General features: G+C 37.9%; 1 protein-coding gene across 9 annotated transcripts in view; it reads right to left on the bottom strand.

Moving 5' to 3' along the window:
* The window catches only part of LOC106058383 (uncharacterized), a 164,560-nt gene that overhangs the window by 9,244 nt on the left and 131,208 nt on the right, over positions 1-24,108 (bottom strand). For 8 of the 9 annotated variants that reach the window (XM_056008744.1, XM_056008742.1, XM_056008741.1 and 5 more), the window contains 2 exons: positions 15,362-15,428; positions 10,072-10,186 (listed from right to left, as the gene is read on the bottom strand). In XM_056008744.1, coding sequence (XP_055864719.1) covers positions 10,072-10,186; positions 15,362-15,425 — 179 coding nt within the window. In that variant the 5' untranslated portion in view covers positions 15,426-15,428. Of the gene's footprint in view, positions 1-10,071; positions 10,187-15,361; positions 15,429-23,270; positions 23,555-24,108 lie in introns of those variants that run through there. The other variant, XM_056008740.1, reaches the window with a different exon arrangement.

Below are 24,108 nucleotides of genomic sequence, written 5' to 3'. Positions count from 1 at the left end.
CAGCAATGTATAAGCTTCACAGATTTTAGACAAACTTCAGTAAAATATCTTAAATATCCTAGTTACACAGCGTTAGTAAAATGTCTTAAATTATACATCTGTCTCTGTCTCAGAGAAAACTTCAGCAAATGTTTTAAATAGCGATATCCTAGTTACACAGCTGTCTTAAAGATAAAAAAAACAACAACTTAATTTCACAATCTTTTTATAAAAACTTCAGGTCAATGACAGTGTGTTTTTCGTGTGTGCGAGTGTGTGTTTCGTGTGTGCGAGTGTGTGTTTCGTGTGTGGGAGTGAATGTTTTGTAGGATGGACAGAAAGAGAGATGGCAAATTCATAATCTATAGAGGTCACCGATGTCGTCTCGCCAAGAGGAACCATTATCAAAAAGATCTTACGGAGAAATTAATTTCTTTTCATCCGCACGTCGTCTGGGTTTTGCTGAAAGCAGACATTTTTTTTCTCTCTCAATAACTGGAAAAAAAAATGTACTGATCACTTTGAATTACTCCTCCGGAACACAGCCTCGGGAAACATACGGTAGTGAATTAATTAAATCTTTATCAATACCGGCTCTGACCCACAGAGGAAATAGACGAAAATACACACAGACAGCAACGGGATTTATTTTATACAAGTAACCAGAGACAAGAAAAGGGTGATATTGAATTTCTATACCGGGGAAGCAATTTGGGCCAGCACCGCTCAATTCGATGAGTATCAAAAACACTTCCGGAATAAATCTTTGGGGCACACCGCTGATCTGGTCTTCTCAATAATGAATGGGCAGATGCCGGACAGAAGAAGAGGAGGAGGGAAGAACGAATGAGGAAGAATATATTTGAGTTTTCTGGTTGAAACGAGTTGAGTGAGAATACAAGATGGGCTTAGAGATTGGGAAAAGATCTGCTTTTTCAGTAATAGCCACAGTTTTACAAAACTTATATCAACTCACTCTGTCTGTCTGTCTGGGTGGATACTTTTACACGTTTTATTCTCCCCCCTTCCTATTCTCGGATCAAGTTGAAACTTCATAGTTGAAGACAATACACGAATCAATAATAATAAAAAAAATCTAATTAGTTAATAAATTAGTGGTACTGGTAATTAATTAATTTTGTTTTATATAGAAAAAGGGAAGATAAACCATACATTATTGAGAGATAAGACAGCTTTTTATTTGCTGTGCTTTCCCTTATATAAGCCTAGTATTTAAAAAAAATATTTTCCTTGTTTTTCGGTATAAAACAGCAATGTTGAAAGCCTGTGCGTCTGAGCTTGAAATGTTTCTGTAGCGTCTCCAAAAGAGAAAAAGCATTTGGAAAAGTCAGGAAAAACAATTTTCCCTTGATAAAGTACTTAAGGCCTTTCATTTCATGTGTGGAGAATCGATCCATCTTTCGACAGAGTGATGTGTATATCGAAAGGTATCGTTTAGGTATTTCGACTTTTCCTCTATTTGCGAGAAAACGATTGTGCTAGAAACTGGAAAGTAGAATTTCCCAAATTTTGCAGTATATTGGAATCCGTCTAAAGGTCGATTTTACTTTCTGCGAATTCCATTAACTTACATATATATATATATATATATATATATATATATATATATATATATATATATATATATATAAATATATTTCATGTAAAAGCATAAGAAAAAAATAGTCAAGAGAATTATTAATTAATCCATTCTGGTCAGATATTCGAACCTCTGATCGACCGTAAACATTGATGACAAGGCATCAAACTTTATCAAGAACAAAAAAGATCAATAAGACCCCACCCCTCCGCCCTCGATCTCCTATCCGCATCCTCCTTTTGCCCGCCCCTGCTTTATTTGTTCTTTTGTGGACAGGAAGTAGGAGAGGCTGATCACTTCCGCCGGATGTCATCGAGAGCAGCGCGCGCAAGTCTCGTGTCAATAATGCCTTTTATTGGCGGGAGTTAGCGTAGGTGAAAGGGGGGACAAAGGCTAGGAAGAAAAAAAAAAGGAAGTCCAGGCAATACCAATGTCTGGACATGTCATGTCTGGACTCACACCAACTTAATGAATAATGTTAAATGCCAATGAGGCTGAAAGAAAACCCAAACAAACAAACAAAAAATAAAGTAAAATTAATGACAATAATACAAACTAATAGCAACGTAAGAAAAACAAACAAAAGCAAGACGAGAACTAAGAGAAACAAAACTTGTAATAGAATAAAAATCTCGTACGGGATAAAGTCATGAATCGATGTCTTTATAGTGATGTCTTTACAGTGATGTCTTTACAGTGATGTCTTTCAGTGATCTATGTTTAGTTAAACTTTAATTAAACCTTATTATTTGTCAAAACTGATTTCGAGATCATTTGTGAAACAGAAGATTGTTAGAATGTTATCAGCATCAGACTGGGAACTTGGTTGTGTGGCTTGCGCTTCAGACTGTCGTCGTAGCCCTGGTCCCTGCCCACTTCCATAGCCCTGGTCCCTGCCCGCTTCCATAGCCCTGGTCCCTGCCCACTTCCATAGCCCTGGTTTCTGCCCACTTCCATAGCCCTGGTCCCTGCCCACTTCCATAGCCCTGGTCCCTGTCCGCTTCCATAGCCCTGGTCCCTGCCCACTTCCATAGCCCTGGTCCCTGCCCACTTCCATAGCCCTGGTCCCTGCCCGCTTCCATAGCCCTGGTGTCATGCACGGTGTTTTTACTGGGAATTGCAAAACTTGTCCAAGAAACAAACGAAAGACTCTTGTTGTAAGTTTTCACTCTTCTTTGTCTATGGAAATGTTTTCATCAGGTTTTAAAGGTAACACTACGTTCCAATTCCTTGACCCAGCTCTGTAACAGTGTAGAGTGGATCAATGAAACAGGCCACCCTTCCAACCAATTTCTTTTCTTCCTTTCTTGTGCGGGTCACGTGTCAGACTTTAAAACAACGTATCTCAACCTGTACAACATGCAACACTTAAGATACTTGGTAGAGATTTGAGATGCTTCTAAACTCATATTTGACATCTCTTGAGGGAAAAAAATAAAACATTTTTTTTTGTGTCGATTATCAATGATGAAGAGAGGTAGATTTAGTTAGGAAATGGAAATATAACTCATAGGGTCCACGTGAGAAAGAGTTGAGGAACGTTGCTCTATGATACGACAAGTTGCTAAACATTTCACGACGTCTAATCGTCTGCCTGCACGAGCCCACGGCGAGCATAACATATATTTCCTCCCTAAACCACTGGTCTGTCGGGCGCCCTGTGTGAGCGGATCTTTCATTTGAGTGGTTGAGTTTAGCTCTCTGTGTGAGTGACAAACGAGCTGGGGGAGCTTCGTGAGTTTTTAGATCACTTTAATTCACTCTTTTTTTCATGGAGGAAGAGTATGGAAGAGCGGATGAGGCTAGAGAGGATGGGGATGAAGATAAAAGAGCACGGAGGGATTGAAAGACTGAGAGAGAGGGAGGCATGCAAAGTATACGAGATTAAAGGAGGATGATTAGACACCGAAGATGGTAAAAAAATATAGTCTATAGATATGTAGCTGTAGGTAGGTGGGTGGGTGGGAGGAAGTATGACACCTAGAGAGAGAGAAGAGAATAGACACACACACATAGATACAGAGAGAGACAGAAAGAGAGAGAGAGAGAGAAAAAAAAGCGATAGAAAGAAAGAGAGAGGTAAGAGAATGACAGAGGGCATTCAAGAGACAGAGAGAATGGATGGAGAGAGGAGAGATAAAGAGAGAGAGAGAGATGGGAGAAGGAAGAGTGAAATAAAGAGAAAAGAAAGGGAGAAAGAGAGAACAGAAAGAGAGAGAGAGAAAGAAAAGAGAGAGTATAAAAAGAATAGAAAAAGAGAAACAGAAAAGAAAAAAAGAAGTAGACATTAAAGAAAGTCACAGAAATACAAGTTTCAAGCAATTCTCCAGAGAATGACGAGAAATAGGAATGCTGGGAACACTTGAAGGCGGAGACAAAAGGTCGGATGGCAGGTTTATGGCACTACGAGGACAGGTCACTTGATCAAACAGTTGCTCATGTCTTTATTTCCACATGAGGTTAGAGACCACTGACGAATGTCGTTCCATTCAGTCAAACCACATCAGCTGTAAGGAACTCAAAATTCTACTGCATTCAAACGCTCTCAATTCTAAGAGTCTGTATTAGTTTCATTTAGTTTTGTAAAGATACTTTTGGAATCATTTAGTCTCTTAAATCATTTGTATCTGTTACATAGGAATTGGTTGGTTAATTAATTGGTTTACTACAAAGGCATTGGTTGGTTAATTGATTGGTTTGTCACAGTCGTTTTCTTTCCTTTGTTCGATACCAAACAAAATAATTAATTACCAATTAACAATTAACTAACTGGTCATTTTTTTAAATTGATTCTTGCTTCTCAGGTAAAATAAATAATTATGCAAAATTTCAGCTTGATCGGAATTTGGGTGTGGGAGAAATTAAGTGTACACACTATTTACCAGACAGACAGACAGACTTGATATAAGCTTTGTTAAAAAAAAAGTGTTTCAGCAAGTTCTTCTTTAGATGTCTCTATTTCTGTTTCTTTAGCTTGACCATTTTTTTTACCAAAAGAACACAAAATTAAGTTTGAAAACAAACAAAAAATGTTGGATATGGATTTGGCCCTTTCTGGTAAATTCTCTTTCAAATTAGGTACGATAATTTTATTTAGCGCGCTGACTGCATACCATCCCAATAATCTACCCCGCACCTATCTGGTAATGATATCTTGCAGGTTCTGACCTACTAGCCTAGTATTTGAAAAGCAAACAAATGGAAAAAAAAGGTCTCTTATTAATGCATACAAGTGACTAATTTCATGCTATTTCCAGGACTATTTGCATGATCAACGTTTTATAATTGCATGCTAGAAGTAGACCAAAGCTATCAGTGTGTTCGTGCGCGTGTATGTGTTCATGCGCGTCGAGTCGGAAATCATGAGTTTGTTAAATTCGCTTGAACAATTCACAGGAATCGGTGCGTGGGATTAACGCCCTTTTACAATTTAATAGCAGTCAAAGTATTGAACAGTTTTTGGTTCAATTTGAAGAAACGTAGAACAAGTAGTCTGTGGAAAAAAAAAAAAAGTTCGTCTGCTATCACCAGCAGCCAAGCAGAAGAGCTAACAAAATGGCGGCGGACAGCTTATGCAACGAGTCGGGATATAGAAAAACATTTAAATCTGAGATAAATGCTTTTGGTAACACGTGCATTATAGATCACGGAGGTTCTCAGTGTTTTAGGCATGTGCACTGAATAAGGCAATAGGTCTACAGCGGATCACTGTGTTGTTATGGAAAGTTAAACAGGCAGATCTGTAGGCCTACAGTGGATCAATGTGTTGTTATTGAAAAGTTAACCAGGCAGATCTGTAGTCCTACAGGGGATCACTGTGTTGTTATAGAAAAGTTAAACAGGCAGATCTGTAGTCCTACAGTGGATCAATGTGTTGTTATGGAAAAGTTAAACAGGCAGATCTGTAGGCCTACATGGGATCACTATGTTGTTATGGAAAGTTAACCAGGCCGATCTGTAGGCCTACAGGGGATCAATGTGTTGTTATGGAAAGTTAACCAGGCAGATCTGTAGTCCTACAGTGGATCACTATGTTGTTATGGAAAGTTAACCAGGCAGATCTGTAGGTCTACAGGGGATCACTATGTTGTTATGGAAAAGTTAACCAGGCAGATCTGTAGGTCTACAGGGGATCACTATGTTGTTATGGAAAAGTTAAACAGGCAGATCTGTAGGTCTACAGGGGATGACTATGTTGTTATGGAAAGTTAACCAGGCAGATCTGTAGGCCTACAGTGGATCACTATGTTATGGAAAGTTAACCAGGCAGATCTGTAGTCCTACAGGGGATCACTATGTTGTATTGGAAAGTTAACCAGGCAGATCTGTAGGCCTAAAATCGACCAAGTATGAAAATAGAAACGTATTTGTATGTTCCACATGTTTCGGATGTTCCTTCAGATTCGAACATGTACACATCCAAGCACAAACATCCCGAAGGGGACTAAAAGCGAACAGGCTTCCATTCAAACACAGGATCATCAAAACTATGGAAACATTCCACAGCACCTACCATACAAACAGGCAGCCATCCCTTTTTTTTTAAAGATATGCGACAATTGCGTGAAAAGCTGAATATCAGATGAATAAATACATCTAATTTATTTTCGCCCACATCGAACAGATAGAATGATGGCGATCGAGGCTACAATGGTGCAAATGGCTACAGACGAAATATAACGCTTCTGATTATAAACACTACAGATTGTTATAAAATATTATTATGTTTATTACTATTTTTACCGTAGAGCGTCTCTTAAACAAGCTCAGTGGTGGCACAGGTTTGGTTAAGGAATTGATACAGAGATCTAGAAATAATCATGTAGTCAGAGCCTCTAGCGATAAGCAGACGCGATATCGGCCTCAGGAGAGCAAACAAGATAAAAAACAGAGATGGAGGAGAAAGAGAGAGAGAGAATAAAAAGACCAGAGGCTTTGAAAATGGAAAATACCTATACAACGGACAGTACAAGATGTAGAGGCACAATATTTAAAAAAAAAAGGATGAAGGCCTATTGAAAAGAAAATACCATACTTTAGATGACTTGAATGTTAGATGACTTGAATGTTAGATTACTTGAGTGTTAGATGACTTGAATGTTAGATGACTTGAATGTTAGATGACTTGAATGTTAGATGACTTGAATGTTAGATGACTTGAATGTTAGATGACTTGAATGTTAGATGACTTGAATGTTAGATGACTTGAATGTTAGATGACTTGAATGTTAGATGACTTGAGTTATGAGACAAGAGAGCGTGGAAAAAGAATGAAAAAGAAAAAAAAACGACAGACAACCCCAAATATAAATCCTTAATTTTAAAATCCATAGTCTGATCAACAAAGTTCTTCGATCTGTTTCCGCACTCCCCCACCCCTCCCCTACATCGAACCATTTGCTATCTCTGGGAATGTTTTCCTAGCGTCCATGCTAGCTCTCAGATAATTTAATTTGGTGAGTAATTTCCTGCTTGACTTGGGGCGCCCGTGTAGGTTATGTAGCTGAGTACTTCCTTACATGGGGAGCTGTAACGTGCGCCCTTGCAGTGTATCTACCCCGACTGAAGGGATTTACAGAGTCGTTCGTAATTTGATTATATTTATCCTATTAGACCGCAATATATTTACTAAGCATTAGATGCACGCCTCAGTTCGTGCTTACATGGGTTGGATCAAAGCCTTTGCAGGGTAAACTGACTTAATGAACATTTTATGAAGCGATTCGTTACATTTCCTAAAGGGGCAGACTATACAAAGTATAACTAAGTAAGATAGGAAATTTACATACCGGGCAAGTAAAATATAACTTATTCATGAAAAAAAAAAGCAATCTATGGGGTCAACGACCAACCGCCTTTACTTTCCCAATGTATGTGTAACTTTGACTGCCATTGTAGCATTTGTGCTTAGTGGCAAAACAAATGAATTGTTAAATCGTCAAAACTGTTGTCTGGGTACCCATTATGGTAGAGGCGCCGTGGCTGAGTGGTTTGGCTTCCAAACCGGAGGGTCCCGGGTTCGAATCTAGGTAAAGATTGGGATTTTTAATTTCGGGATTTTTTAGGACGCCTCTGAGTCCACCCAGTTTCTAACATTCGTTGGGGAAAAGTAAAGGGGGATGGTCGTTGTTCTGGCCACATGAGACATTCGTTAACCGTGGGTCACAGAAATGGATGACCTTTACATCATCTGCCCTATAGAACGCATGATCAGTAAGGGGAACTTTACCAATTAGAATAGGGTGGACGCAGGGGCGCCAACAGGCTTCAGGAAAAGTCTCAGCCAACAGGCTTCATGAAAAGTCTCAGCCAACAGGCTTCATAAAAAGTTCAAAGCCAACAGGCTTCATGAAAAGTCTCAGCCAACAGGCTTCATGAAAAGTCTCAGCCAACAGGCTTCATGAAAAGTCTATCTTAATAAGTATGAAGCATTCGATAGTCGTTTATTTCAATAATTTTTGTTTGGTTGGAGCTTTGAAATGCACCATAGTTAGGCCTACATGTTAACAAGTCAAGGATTTAGTATTCATATAAATCTATGGGACAGATAACAAAAAGCCAAATAAGCGTCCAACAAGGCCATCGTGTGGTCAGCTGTCAGCCATCTGAGACGACCAACAGCTTTCACTCGGATCCGAACTCTGGCATTTGGTTACGAAGCCCATCACCTTATCCCTCGACCACAACGATTCCTTTGTTAATTAGGCTGAGCGTGAACTGCCGTGAACAAAGCTAGTGCAGAAATAAAATAACTTATCAATAGCTTACAAAAGTAATGATACAGAGCACCTGCACCGCCCTCTCCCTTTTGTTTTCAGTATTCACCTACACCTGGGGCTTGCACCAAGAGGACGTGTTAACCTCAAAACACAGACACAAGGATTACCCTAACCCTAACCCCAATGCAGGATGCAGGTTACTTTGTTTATCAAACAAGTTTGGGTCATTGGTACAGAGCACTGTAAAGACAATGGTTACAAGTAAGCCCTGTGAGGTAACTGTTTCTTTTTAAATGATTGCTCTCTGGGTTTTTGTTTCGGTTAGTCGATATAGTGATCTGGGTTTTGATATCATAAGGAAGGCCCTCGTGGTGCTATCAGTTTTGAAGATCAGCATGGTCGATAATATGACTAACTCTTCTAGTAACTAAACATTCTCTTTTAAATGCCATTTTATCATGATAAGGCTATGTGGTGTGATGTTACGCCTATGTGGTGTGATGATAAGGCTTGGTGGTGTCATGATAAGGTCATGTAGAGTCATGTGATGACATGGTTGTGTGTTCAGGACCGTATTTGGATAATAAGGCCCTAACCTATTTAAGATATGGGGCCCCTTGTAATTATCAAAAGGAAATGTTTCCTTTGTTTATTTTTTCTTTCTTAAGAGTGATTTAAAATATTCAAGAAATAATTTTTAAGGGGAGGGGGGAACACAAGTAAAATGAGGGCAATAAGCTCTAGCTTATGTTGGCTACAGCGCTGCATGTGCTAACATGATACGCCTATGAGATGTCATAAACATAGGGCTAAGTGGTGTCGAGTTAAGTCTTTGTTGGGTCATGAGTGTATATGGTGTCATTATAGTGTCATAACATGTGTATGTGGTGTCATTATATTGTCATAACATGTGTATGTGGTGTCATTAATAGTGTCATAACATGTGTATGTGGTGTCATTAATAGTGTCATAACATGTGTATATGGTGTCATTAATAGTGTCATAACATGTGTATGTGGTGTCATTAATAGTGTCATAACATGTGTATGTGGTGTCATTAAAAGTGTCATAACATGTGTATGTGGTGTCATTAATAGTGTCATAACATGTGTATATGGTGTCATTATAGTGCCGTAACATGTGTATGTGGTGTCATTAATAGTGTCATAACATGTGTATGTGGTGTCATTAATAGTGTCATAACATGTGTATGTGGTGTCATTAATAGTGTCATAACATTTGTATGTGGTGTCATTAATAGTGTCATAACATGTGTATGTGGTGTCATTAATAGTGTCATAACATGTGTATGTGGTGTCATTAATAGTGTCATAACATGTGTATATGGTGTCATTATAAAGCCGTAACATGTGTATGTGGTGTCATTAATAGTGTCATAACATGTGTATGTGGTGTCATTAATAGTGTCATAACATGTGTATGTGGTGTCATTAATAGTGTCATAACATGTGTATGTGGTGTCATTAATAGTGTCATAACATGTGTATGTGGTGTCATTAATAGTGTCATAACATGTGTATGTGGTGTCATTAATAGTGTCATAACATGTGTATGTGGTGTCATTAATAGTGTCATAACATGTGTATATGGTGTCATTATAGTGCCGTAACATGTGTATGTGGTGTCATTAATAGTGTCATAACATGCATGTGTGGTGTCATAAAGCGTTATAGGGTGTCAGAGTATAGCTACTTTACTGCTCCATCTGGTCACTTTATTTCCGGATATCTACTTGCGGGTGAGGTCACTTACTTGAGTCGGCATCTGTCATTTTTCCAGTTCTCGTTGGGTTGAAACGTACTGTCAGTACACGGCCGGCATTGGTATTTGTTGTCATCTGGTGGATCACATGGGGCGTGGAACTGTCCTGAAATACAACAGTGCACGGTTTATTTAGCAGCTCCGAAACTTAACTACAAAAATACATGTCCAGATAACTTGTCAGCATTTACAGGGACTACAAAAGAAAATGATTTGTATATATTGGTCCTTATGTTAGGTTAAAAATACATAACAGCGAGTTGCTAATCTGACTGAAGAAATAGCGACTGAGAAAATATTAATATGAATTTTGCACAATTATTTCTTTCACCTGACAACACAAGAAGCAATATAAAAAAAAAACAACTATTAGTTAATTAACTATTGGTAATTAATTATTTTGTTTGGTATCTTGAACAAGGAAAAGAAATCGTACTTGACAGATGTGGTGGTATAAGTTGAACTACTACCCTTGAGGACACTTGTGCCATGAGTGAACATTATTTTTTTTATGCATTAAAAAAAAACGATCATGTAAACATTCACCAAGATACCCCCTTCTTCCCTCCACCCTTTCACAACTGGTCCAGACAAGTGATAGGATCAAAGCTACAACCTAAATAAAAACAATTGGTACAAAAATATTTCTAATTGCACAGATCTATTATGTCTAGGTTTTTCATCTGTATAATTAGATGACTGATCCAAACTAAATGGATACAATTACATTGATTATAAGCTTAGTTTTTATTTTAAGTATTTTAAAATGTTTTTCTTGTTATAGTTATTAAGTTAATATTTATTTGATTAACATTGTCAAATTCAGTAGTATGTCTGATTATTTTGCGTTCTATACATTGAAAAATACTTAGAGAAACTTTAAATATTCCAATCCTCCTATATGGTCATATGTTTTAAAAAGAGCTCAATTGTTTTTTAAGAATGAAAGGAAAATTTTACTAATTCTTGCAAATATCAGATGTAAATTAATAATTTATAAAGATCAGCTGTAAATGTTTAAAGACCAGCTGTAAATGTGTACAATCTTATCATTTGACTGAGAAAAATCACTGCGTAGCAGTTATAAATAGTACATACACAAATTCTTGGAATTAAAATTAGCAGCGATCGTGCACGCTTAACTTCTATACACACACACACACGCAAACTACACACACAAACAAACAAACAAAAAGACATATCGATATACAAACAATAAACAAACTTATGGCGCCATTTACATTTAAGAAAAGTGTCAACGTTTTTAGTATATGTTTTTTTGTTGACGTCAACCAAGCAACTGAGGCCAGCAATCAGGTCATAATTGGATGGCCTGTGATCATAACTTTAACCTTGAAACAGTTTTGAGCCGATGTAAACACGAAACAATCAAGTCTTTCAAAACAATGTATCCCCCAACCACCCCCGCCCTTTCCCCTCCCTTACCTCTTATGCATTCTCACTTCTTCCAGACGACACTTTTCCGAATTCTCCCGGTATCGAGTCCACGAGAGAAAAAATAAGGTAATGATAAGTTAGTCGAATACGCCACCTATCGATTGCCACTCATCCAGCACAAGCGATGTGTCAGGGTGAGATCGATACAAGATGACGTATCAGAAATGTCAAACGCATTGTTTTTTCAAGTGCCGATTTTTTTTTATCACATCCTCCCACCAAATGGTTGTATCATCCCAGCCCACCATGTGGTTGTCCCCCAACACAGACTCAACTTGTCCTCGGAGAGTAAACACATGGAGGAGATAATTGCACTCGTTTAATTGAGGCAGGAGAGGAGGGTGGGGCTGGCGAGGCGTTGCGTCTTAAACCTTGTGCGTGTATCAAGTAATGAAGTAAATTGCCGTGCCTAGTGTTCAACTGTTAGTTACAGGTGATGATGACGTAACCGATGACGCCATAAGAGCACATGTTGTTGTATTAAACAACTGCATCAATACAAAAACAACAACAAAAACAACAAAAAAAAAAAAAAAAACATCAACAATAAAACGTCATGGGGTGATTTAGAGCTCCATGGTTCAAAATCTAGTTTAAAGGTGTACGATTGAATCCATTAAAGCCTGCGCACCTGGCTGACACGCATCGACTCCTTGTAGTTACAGCTTTATAATTGTGTCTGCTTTTTGTACGCCAACGGGTCAGACGCGAGAGCGGACTTAAGATTCCAGCCATTATACGGGAATCAAAATTCAAATTAGTGACCTCATTATTAAGATGAGAACATTGGTAACGTCGACATGTGTACAGATAAAGAAAAACGTCTAGTGACTATGTCCGAATTTCAACCTATGTATATTCAAATAAACTGTTTAAAACGCTGTGATATCTGCTAAATTAATTCAATAAATACGTATGTCAGTGAAATTTTTAGGGGTTTGACTATAAATAGCTAACTGAATCAGTGAATAATAATAATATATATATATAGGTCTTGATAATAAAAGTAACTGCTTTGATATATAGATCGTGATAATAAATGTAACAGTTTTGATATATAGGTCTTAATAACAAATGTAAGTACTTTTCTGTAGGTCTCGATAATAAATTGAACTGCTTTGATATATAGGTCTTGATAATAAATGTAACTGCTTTGATAAATTTGTCTTGATAGGGGCCTAATAAATGTAACTGCTTTGATAAATTTGTCTTGATAGGGGCCTAATAAATGTAACTGCTTTGATAAATTTGTCTTGATAGGGGCCTAATAAATGTAACTGCTTTGATTAGTCTCTTCTTCGAGTGCTCTAAATGTCAATCTTATTTACGAGTCTCGACATTCAGTTAAAAAAGAAAAAAACAAATTCCTGAAAGTGAATTCAAACCTACTAAGGGCTATATTTTAAGACGATTACTCCCCGTGTCTAGTCTCCCTTGAGTCTTTGGGCCAGGAAGAAAATTTCAACTCTGCCCCATAGTCTTGACTAACAACCCGAAGGCACTTCCGGTCAGTCCTAGAGACCTGGCCATTCGAGGTCAACTGTAATCAGATTAAAGAAAGAAGGAGAGAAAAAAAGGGCCGCAATCAGGAGCGAAAAGAAAACCTGAACGCAATCAGGACCTTAGTCTAGCATCGATTGGGTCGTCAGAGGCGTCTACTTTGATGAGGCAACGGAGAAATCTATGAGAAAAGGAAAAAGAAGGCGGGTGTTCGTCTGTTTTGTAATTGGCGCTTTATAATCGGGTATGGACTCCCCCGGGGGGGGGGGGGAGATGAGGCAGTGTCACAGTCTCAGTTCATTATATTTGTCATTTGCACGACGTACAATTTTTTTTATTTTAGTGTTTGTTTTTTGTTTTGTTTTTATATTCCTTGCAATTTGCTTACACTTTGTTTTCATGGAATTATAAAGCTGGGCAAAACTTGGAAGCAGGACAGGAAATGACGTCAGAGGACTCATACCCGGATTGTGTTTTTTTAATACCTTTTTTAAAGTAGTTAAAAGATAATTCAGAAGTTGGGATATAAAAACAAACAAATACTGAATGATTAATTTCCCTTGTTGGTATAAGAAAAAATAATTAATAACCAATACGTGACTTATCGGATAATGTTTTAATGAATTCGTGTATTGTCTAAGCCAATGAATAACTGTGGAACGTTTCAACTTGATCCGAGAATGCGTGTGGGAGTAATAACGTCTGCAAACATTTTGACCAGACAGAATGAGTTGCTATAATCTTTGTAAAAAGCCAGGTGTCTTTTGAAGAAATATCAATTAGATTGCTCTTCGCCCTGGTGGATAAACAAAGATGACTTATTGTTTCGCAAACAGCTTAGACAACTGTTCCAGGAAAAGATTAAAACTGAACCTACGAACTCTTAACAAATATTGATCAGCTTATGTTTCCAGATATAGTACTTTGTTGTGTTATAAAGTTCAACATATGTCAACTGTAGGCCTTTTTTTTCCGCGCACCTCATCGCCAGTGTCATGATGTGTACTTTAAGCGCCAGTGTCATGATGTATAGCCCACGCCTACATAGAAATGCCATGTCTCAAATAAAGAGAATTCAGTGTATGATGCAAACAAACAAATAAGAGAGATTCGAACAATCCTTTCATTGATTCCACGAACACAATGTGCGAAATATTTTTTAAGAATTATAAGACACCTACACATATACCAAATAATTATGTTATCTTGTATAATAAAGACGTTACTTCAAAAGAGAAGATAATTACGTCCTACACCTCATGCATAATTATGTCGCAAAGACATGTTTAAAGAAAATCCTTTGCACATATACCTTTAGGCTTCAGCTGCTGACTGATAATTAGCTACAAAAGTGCAGGGTAGGATTTACCTACGAGCAATATAAGCTATAGTTTAGAGGCCCCAAAGAAATAGCACTTCGACACAATATCTGCACATAAAAAACTTGACGTTTTTCTTCTACTTATAAGCAAGTTTGTGTATTTATACCAGAAGAAATGAAAGATTCACACTTCTGATAACCCTAACCCTAACACAAGACAAAGGTTACTTTGCTAAACGGCATGTACATTAGCCCTGAGTTTAAACGTACTGCTGAAATATAAACATAACTCAAAAGGGTTGATAATGATACTTTGATAACAATAGTTCAAGAAAAAAACAAGGTGTTTAGCACATTTTAAAAAGCTTCCCCCCCCCTCAACCGTGCGGACAATGGTCTTGTCAGATCTGACAAATATGCAGGTCTCAATTGGTTCTGTACACTCAGGTGAAATTCAGCAGCTATTCATAATGCTCAGACGAGTTCTTAATTTTAACAAGAAAAAGAAAAAACTTACATTAAGGGTATCAATTAGTTTGGATCAGTCATGTAATTAAATTTGTTATAAGCCTCAGTCGACAATTTATAAAGGGGACTAATTCAGCTTATACCACCACTTCAGTCAAGTACTATTTCTTTCCCTTGACTTAGATAACAAAGTAATTTATTACCAATAGTTAATTAACAAATTGGTTAATTGAAAAAAAAAATTGAGTCTTAGGTTGTTAGTTAAAGGAATAATTGTGTATAATTTCAGCTTGATCCGAGATTGGGTGTTTATAGAATAACGTGTACAAACTTTTGGCCAGACAGACAGACAGAGTTGATATAAGTCTTATAAAAGGTGGACAATATGTTCTGTTATCGGTATTATGTTAAATTGTTGTATAGGGTTTGTTCATTCAATTGTGTCTCAAGTAAAGTTCACAAAAATCTCTACCTAAGAGAAAACTCGAGTAGTTGGACATTGTAAAGTGGACACAACGAAGTAGATAGCCTTACCTGCTGGACACGAGTCGTTCTCTTTCTTGGGACAGACGGAGTTGTCCCCGTTGTGTGACGGCATGATCTGAAAAAAAAATAAAAAAAAAATTTAGTCAAGGCATACAACACATAATTATTTATATATTATGGGATTATAAAATAAAAGATTCTTTTTATGCGCAGTTGAAATAATAATATGGCTAGCCTTCAAGTCCGAAGATTAATGAGAAATACATATTTTCCGTGGCTAGTGGCTACGCAGCCCCAGCAGTGACCTACATATTGTGCCACACCTAGCGATATATATATATATATATATATATATATATATATAATATTTATATATTGTTATGACCTATGACCTGCAATCCACATTACTATTAGGATTAAGTGCACCATGAGACACAAGATATTTGTAAAAGATTACTAATGACAAGCATGCAGTAAAAGGTTTGAGGTAGAGGCTATGTTAAGCTGGTTTGGCTTGATATGTAATTGGTCTGAATAACTTAGCATGTTTTTGTTTTTAAATACAAATAAGATTCAAGATCAAACGGAGAACAATGATACTTGATCTATGGCTATAGCTAAATGTACTAAATCCTGAATGTATTTTCTCTTGAAGAACTGTACATTAACTCTAACCCAGGGGTTCTCAACCTGTGGGTCGCGACCCCCTTGGGGGTCGATTGACGATTTGCCAGGGATCGCCTAAGACCATCGAAAATATGGATTGTTATTGTCTATTTTTTTTATAGCTGTATGTGTGTGTGTGGGAGGGGGGTCGCATCAGAGTGGGGGATTGTAAAAAGGGGTCGAGGAGCTTAAAAGGTTGAGAACCGCTGCTCTAACCCCTTTTTTTTTCCTGTAAGTTTTTAATTCCAGAAGATATGAAATTTGACCATGTATTTGGTCCACGCATAAAGATTAGAACTTCTACCAAAGTTTACTCAATTTTGCTGATTACAGAGGACTAAATGTATTAAGGAAACCCCCGATCCCCCCCCCCCACACACACACATTCTGACATCTGGGTATCAGTATTCTAAGTTTGTAAAGAAATACAAAAGTAAACTGCGTGCCATGTTTTATATCGAAAACATGAACTTATTTACGAAACGAAAAATCGATGAACATTGTTTATTTTCTTCCCCCGAGAGAATTGCTGACAATTTCATAATACCACAATTAACGCAAGACTGTTGTCAGTGAAGATGTATATGTGTGTTTATATGTGAAGAATGTGTGTACCTAGACAAACTATACACACATAAGTGTAAAACCACAAAAGAATTCAAGCTGGGCTCTCTAGATCTAGCGAGCCATGTGAACATTCAATACCTGTACAATATCACATTCTTCCAGGTCACGGAAAGCTCTGACATAGTGATCGCTCGCGTGATAGATTATCTCGACGATAAGCTAACACCTTGCGCTCGCTCGCGTGACAGGCTTTCATTTCTAAGAGAAAATGCATAGTGCTCACCCGCAGAACCGAGACTATCACTTCCACCAGCCCACACCTTGCAGCTCGCTCACAAGACACGCCGAGTCTACGCCTATGACTTTCGGTGACCTTTATCATAATGACCTGCAGAGCTTAGATGCACGGTCTTCGATGATCGCTCAACGCAATGTAAAAAACAAAAACAAAACAAAAGCAAAGAACCAGTGGCGTAACTAAGGGGGGGGGGAGGGGGGGGAGAAATTTAAAATCCCCCCGGGCCCCCACCTAGGGGGGGCCCCCAAATGGGTGTCCGAAATTTATTTGTAAATACATACATTAATATATTTGATTGACAAATAGTGTCAACGGGTGTCTTTTTTTTCAACATTTATGGATTAAAAATTTATCACAAAGACTAAACCTAGATCTAGGTCTATCAGTACGTTGACTTTGTTGACATTTTAAAAATATTTTTTCCCACAGAGATCAAAGTTTTTTTTTAAAGTTAGTTTTACATTTTAAACTTTGTTGCCACGAATAAAACTGCATGATATACAGCGAATTCCAGGTATCTTATTACCTTTACTAATAATAGATCTAAATGGCGAGTATTTTATGGCTACACTAATTAACCTTGAAGCAAAATTTACAGAATCGAGTATAACAGATCCAAAAGTTATTCTTAATAATGCAAGAATAGTCCATTATTAGGGTTTGGCGTCTTTAATTTCAGAATTAAACTTCACTCTCGAGTTATTACCCCTCTATTCATCTTTCCTCAATCCAATGGAAACTCTATTTTTATTTCCATCTAATCCTGTTGAAGTTATTATCACACCCTTCCTTTTAAAGTTCTTAAGAGTGATATCTACCATTTGGAGGCCCTATGCAAAACTGATCGCGCGGGGCCTAGTCTGGGTAGGGATGAGCATAATGTCAATATTATTTTTTTTTGAATTAGAAAATAGGCCTACTTTCGTCTTTGCAATACATTTTTATCAAATGAAAGCTCGAAATGCCACTTTTTATTTATTGGCACCCCAAAATGTCAATTTCGTCTATTCTTCAGGAGATTTGAATAAATTCAAAAAAAGTTCAGGACTTTATCGTATATTTTGCCTTTTCATGAGATTTCCTGGAGGCCCTGGAAAATCAGGAGGTCACGAAAACCCTGTTATTTTATATACGTTATAATGGTTTAATTTAATAATGTACACTTAGAATTAGCGCGTGTCCTATGAAAGCGCGGGGCCCACTGCGACCGCATAGGCTGCAGTGGCATAAGGCCGGCCCTGTCTACTAGGAACTTTAACAATTCGTCCACTTCTGGTTGTCTTGACTGGCACAACAAGTTCTCTAGACGTTGGTCTATAACTGTCTGTTTCGTTTGTTCCAACAGTTTGCAGTTCATTGTCTCCATCGGTATCATAGTACCCAGAGATGTCTTCATCGAAACTCTTATTCAAAAAGCGTTGATTTCTTCTGTATGTTTTTCCGTTTGTCTTTAAGATGTAAGATCTGGGTGCTGAATGTTTTTATGACAACTGCTTTCTGCCATGTTTGACCTAGACGAACTCTCCGACAGAATAATCTTTAGGTAGTCTTGCTTTTGCATTGTATTTCACTTTGCTTTTCATCTGTCGTTCGTTGAGTAATGTCTCTGCATTTTCAGCTACCGATGGTTTAAATAGTTTGGGATCAGTTCGAATGATTCCCTGAGTCTTCTACTCGTCACCAGTTGTGATGGTGAATACGGCAGTCCACTTATCGGAGTATTTCTATACTCGAGCATAACGAGATATGGATCTTTCCCACTTTTGTATGCTCTGAATCCTTTTGTTTGCGCACAAAACATAAACAACCAACAATGACGTAGTACCATATAATATTAGGACAGAATCTTCTTCATGCAGTGGAAAATTAAGAATTTTTTGCCTATCTTGAATTCTGGTCAAAGCTCTTGCTCCCAATTAATATAGTTCGGAAGAAACTACAAAAGTCTGGACTGCATATACGGGAAGCTGCTGAAGAAATTAGTACCCTTTCATGCTTTCTGCAAAATGATGAGAAACTGACAAAAACCCAATCCAACAAAAAAGCAAAAGAAGGTAGTGAATACTATGGATTCCCTGTAATCCCTGTGGGAAGCGTGGTCGAGAGGCTAAGTGCGCTTGAACTTGGCTTGTCTTGGCTACCTAGAAGGGGACTCGAGGTTCGACACCCGACTCGGGCAGAGTTGCGTTTACTGAGCGCCTAAAGGCAGAACGGAAAACCAACTCCTAGCTTTGGACCAAAGCGCTCTGAGCATGCTATAAGCATGAAAGTAACGCTATATAAAAGCTATAGAAGAAAGAAAAGTTGAGATGGGAAGTTGAGTTCTAATGTAGGACTGCAATTCAACAGATTTCATATGGAGATGAAGGGCATTTTCAAAGGCTGGAAAGAAAATGGATACCTTTGGGTTTCTTCTTGAACCAAGACACCTGTTAGATGAAGACCCGCTCATGACAAACTGTGCTACTTTTCCTGTTTGTATGATGTCATTGATGCACGAGCACTCTTCATCAACAAACCAGTAATACAATCACCAATAGACATATTGAGGAAACAGGCTTCATATGGTAATTACGTGTGCTCAAACTTTGCAACCTCCTCCGAATACTGCTAACTCAGGCCACTTCCATTACGTCATGTGAGAGATCATTCTCAAAGCTCAAGTTCATCAAAAGCTATCTCAGAAGCACAATGACACAAGAAAGGCTTATCATGGCTTTAATGTCAGTGAAGTCACAAATACTAGAAAGTATCGATGTAGATGATGTTATAGATGTCTTTGCTGCACAGAATGCACGACGTGAAGCGATATCAATTGAGATTTGTCACTTGTGCATTATTTAACTAATAAACAAAGCTTTTATTCATTAAAAGAGTCTTGATTACTTTTTGTTAAGTTTACTGATATACTGAACCAATTTGATTTGGGGCTTATATATCTTTGCGTACATTATTCCATGTCATATGTCGAATGTCAAAATGCAAGGGGCCCCCAAAGAGGTCAATCCCCCCGGGCCCCCAAATCCCTAGTTACGCCCCTGCAAAGAACAAAAACTGTAGTTTAAATCTGCAAACCATTGAGGACAACGGAAAGAAAAAAAAAAAAACAAATATGGCAGATCTAGAGATGCTGGATGTATTGGGAAAGACACGCAACTCATTTCTATTTCACACTTGAGCATACAAAGCGAGAATAAATGGCGATGGACGCAAAACACAAAGTACAAACACACTGTGATGGAAGTGAATGTCAAATTGAGAGTGAAGGCAGCGTCGTCGTCTGCTCTTCAGGGACCTGGGGTCAAGAAAATGATGGGTGTCTCCTTGCCTCTAAGAAACTGCACGTTGAGAAACGACCTTTGACCTCTTTCAAGTGCCCTAACTCTCAACGTCTGGTACAACTTCTAAAAAATAATCAACGTCTTTTAATGTCCCTATGAGCCTGAATGAGCCAGGGAGCCCCTTTCGCGCCCTGATTGCCCCCTATGTTGTATCCACCTCTCACCCCTTCCCCCTCCTACCTAACCTCACAACCGCGGGACAAAGATTCTCTTTTAAAACTAATACGTCTGAAGTTTGAAGAAAACTACTGAGATTGATTAGCTGATTACCCAGAAGGCTATCAGTGTCAAACGTTATTTGGAGCTTTAAATGCCTGTGAAGTGATCGCTGCGGGGGCATGACATAGACAGATTTCACCCCTGTAGACTTATTGTACGTCAAAAGGTGAAGAGCTACAGAGAATAAGAAATGGTGGCAGTCGTATAAAGAACTAAGCATGCATCCAAATAGGAAAGATTACAGTCAAAGTTCCATAGCAACAAAGTTATGATAAGCATAGACTATAAGGCACAACGTAAAGTTTATCATGCGCATCTTTTTGCAAAATAAACAATGAAAAAAAAAAAGTTGAATAGTAAGGTTATGCGCTCAGCGCCTTGTTTAAACCACGTGACCAAACTCAACCAATCTAGCACGATGACATCCGTTTTTGTTTTGTCCACTTGAACTTTTTTGTATTTATTTTGCTGCTTCCTACCTTCTCTGGAATACTTGAATTGATTAAGATTTAACTCTTTCTCTCCGTAATTATTTACCACATTCTGATGGAATCAACGTTGGTATCGTCAGTTAGGAGAGAAAGAGTTAAAGGGTAATCCACAACAAGCTCTCGTGAAAATTCTGCTAGAGCCATGATGTCATGAATGGGACACAGCTATTGAAGCCTTTTGCGATCGTTCTCAAATGTAGACACTATACACGCATCGCAAGAACTAATACCAGCTGTCGGTGATTTTACCTTCATTTTGATTGCTTCGCATGTGGATCTAGATCTACTTTCTTTTAGACAGATACACTGTACGCTATACATAACGATAGACTTGAATACCTACAGACAAGATGTTGAAGTAATGACCAAGACAGAAGAGCTTTCAACATTATCTCTAATATAGAAGAAATATCACGTCAGTTCAAATGCTATTTAATAACAAATACCATTCTGAAATCAAAGCTCTATGACATTTTAAATTATTAAAAAAGAAACAAAACAGAATTGTAGGACAGCAATCCCAAGATCGTTATTCAGTAAAACAATATTTCAGTACATTGATAGTTGTTTTGTTTTTTGTTTTGCTGAGGACCAACTCAGCCAGGGAGCAACCACGGAAAAAAGTAGATGTATTAGAAGTTTGTAGAGTGACATTCGAATTTCTTTTTGGGACAAGACTCCCCCACCTCCTAGCCTTTAATTATTGTTTTTTTTTTACAGGAGTTTCCAGATGATAAACAAATGTTAAGGTGATCAAGTGTACATACGTAAACTATTTGAACTAGTGTTAAAGGCCAAACTTTTGTGGCTGTTGAAGTGTTGGTATTATGTTAACTTAAATAGCGCCATTGAACTGGACTTTAAGAGGATTTAGCGTTAGAAAAAAAAATCGCTCCCAAGCTTAAAAAAATGGATTTGCACATTAGAGAAGAAATGTTAAAAAACAAAAAAAGGTATTTTGTGTTTAACTCTACATCATCGTAAAACAAATGGTAATGTATTGAATAACTATAAATGTCGTTCCACGCAATAACTTCTTTTATTTTTGGAACAGACTCTAAGCAACACAACGCTTGTAGACAAGTACATTCCCACAAGCACAAGATGGCAACATTCCCTAAACAAAACATGAACTCCTAAAACTTTATGGCAGTCTTAAAGAAACTCAGCCGCCTGTCAGAAAGATTGAACAAAAAAAATCTAAACAAAATTGGATTTTAAAATTGAATTACCAGACCATTACTGTTCCCTTAGCAACGCCAGGCCTGGGGATGCCTTTATATAAACATAAGTTTTTTTTTCTGGGTTTTCCAGGCATTCTTCTGAGGAGATTTTCGTCTATGTTCGAATTAAACTTGGGGATTAGGTACATCAGTCTCTGTTAGTTTCGATACAGTCACTAGTCTTCAGTGATAACTCCATATAGACATTTATTTAGAAAGGAAAAGCCATAAAATAAAAGAAAAAGAAAACTTCTTTACACCTTTTTATCTTATAAATGACGGACGTTACTTTGCTAAATTATTTTCATCTCTGTCTCTCTCTCTTTTTCTCACACCGAGACATATCGTAATAGAAGGCCTCAACACTGACCTGCAACGTCACTATCTAAGGGCAGTTTTACGGACCTGTGACGTGACAACGATATACTGGTCTAAAACTGCCGACAGGTTGTGACGTTGCAGGTCTGTGTTCAGACCTTTTATAACGGTTGGTTACGCTTTCACTGACTCTCTCTTTGTAACTCACAAATACACTTTTATTAGAGCAACGTTTTCCTTACACAGGTAAATAGTAGGAAGTAAGTACACTCGCCTAGCATCAGCTTTCAACATTTGGAGACGCCACTGAGACTTTTTCAAGTAAACTAGCTCTATAGTTTAGCTCATTTCTACCCATACATTTTATTTTGGCATTCTAAATTGTACATTTAAACACAGACTATAAGTGATTTCTCATTGAAAAAAAAAACGCTTTGTATAAAATGCATACTGAATAAGGATTACAATAAGAAAGGAAACATCTGATATATTTTGTTAAGATTGTCCGAAATTTGTTGAAAAATAAATTGTAACGCCCCAGTAGAAACAAGCGTTTATAGATGAATGTAAAGTTTCATCTATCACAGATCTTAAGAGCAGATTTTTTGTTGTTATAAGCAGAAAAAAACCCACAAAAATTCCTTTTTTTTTGTACATGGAGTAAGGTAGGCTTAAAGAAATCTTCCAAATTGTGCATTCATCCGTTCCTTTTTGTAACAATTGACAGCATTTCTATGACATACTGCTTTGTGTTTTTTAAAGCATGTCAACGAAAACAAAAAAATACATCATGTAGAGATTTGAACCCTTTGAAGTTTATAACATTCAACTTACCACAAGAAGGTAGCGCCTGGCTGCCCACATTGTAATCAAGCATAGAACAAATACTCCAACCACAAGCCTTCCTATAGTAGCGCAACTCGACTAAGCCTCGGTTATCTACACACCATGACGAGCAGGAAATAAACATAAATTGTTTCGTTAAGCCTGCGGGATGTAAATCCAAGTTTTCTATTGCGCCGAGACAACGATTGTCTCTGCTATTCAGAGCCAAACATGCTGGCAGTGGAAGAAGGAACCGCGAGTTCGATCACAGTTTAACATCTCGTTGCCAGACGAAACTGTTCTCTGAATAACTTCGATATACGCCTGATACTTTAGGGGAAACTTCGCGGTAGAATAATAGCAGGTAATTGCCCTTCATTCACATGCGGAGTGCAGTGTCACGGCGAGCAGATGCCTCCCCCTCCTTTTCTAAACCGCTTCGTGTTTTTATTTCTTTTAATTTCTTTGTTCCGAGCCAACAGGAACTTTAAGTCTCAAGCTGAAGCTGCTTAACAAGAAATCCGTTTATACGGCATTCCCTTTGCTAGATATGGTAGTTTGTATTGCGGCTTGTTTTTTTTTTTTCTGATTTGAACTTGGTAGATAACGACCCTTGTTACAAAACATGCTTAGCATAGAATTAATAAAACGATAGAAGAAACACAAATGTCAGACATTTTGAGGAAAGGAGGGGGGATAGTTGTATTATGGGCTGACGGTGACAAAAGATTCTCTTAACCGCTGGGCCCCCCTGTAAAGCGTGGGGCCTGAAGCGGTTGCACCATTCACCACCCCCATAGGCGGCTTCTTCGCAAAGACGCGTACACGGACAGACACAGACAGACAT

This window comes from Biomphalaria glabrata, chromosome 13 (assembly GCF_947242115.1).
Source record: "Biomphalaria glabrata chromosome 13, xgBioGlab47.1, whole genome shotgun sequence".
NCBI classification, from domain to species: domain Eukaryota; kingdom Metazoa; phylum Mollusca; class Gastropoda; family Planorbidae; genus Biomphalaria; species Biomphalaria glabrata.
This window is presented reverse-complemented; position numbering and strand designations above follow the sequence as displayed.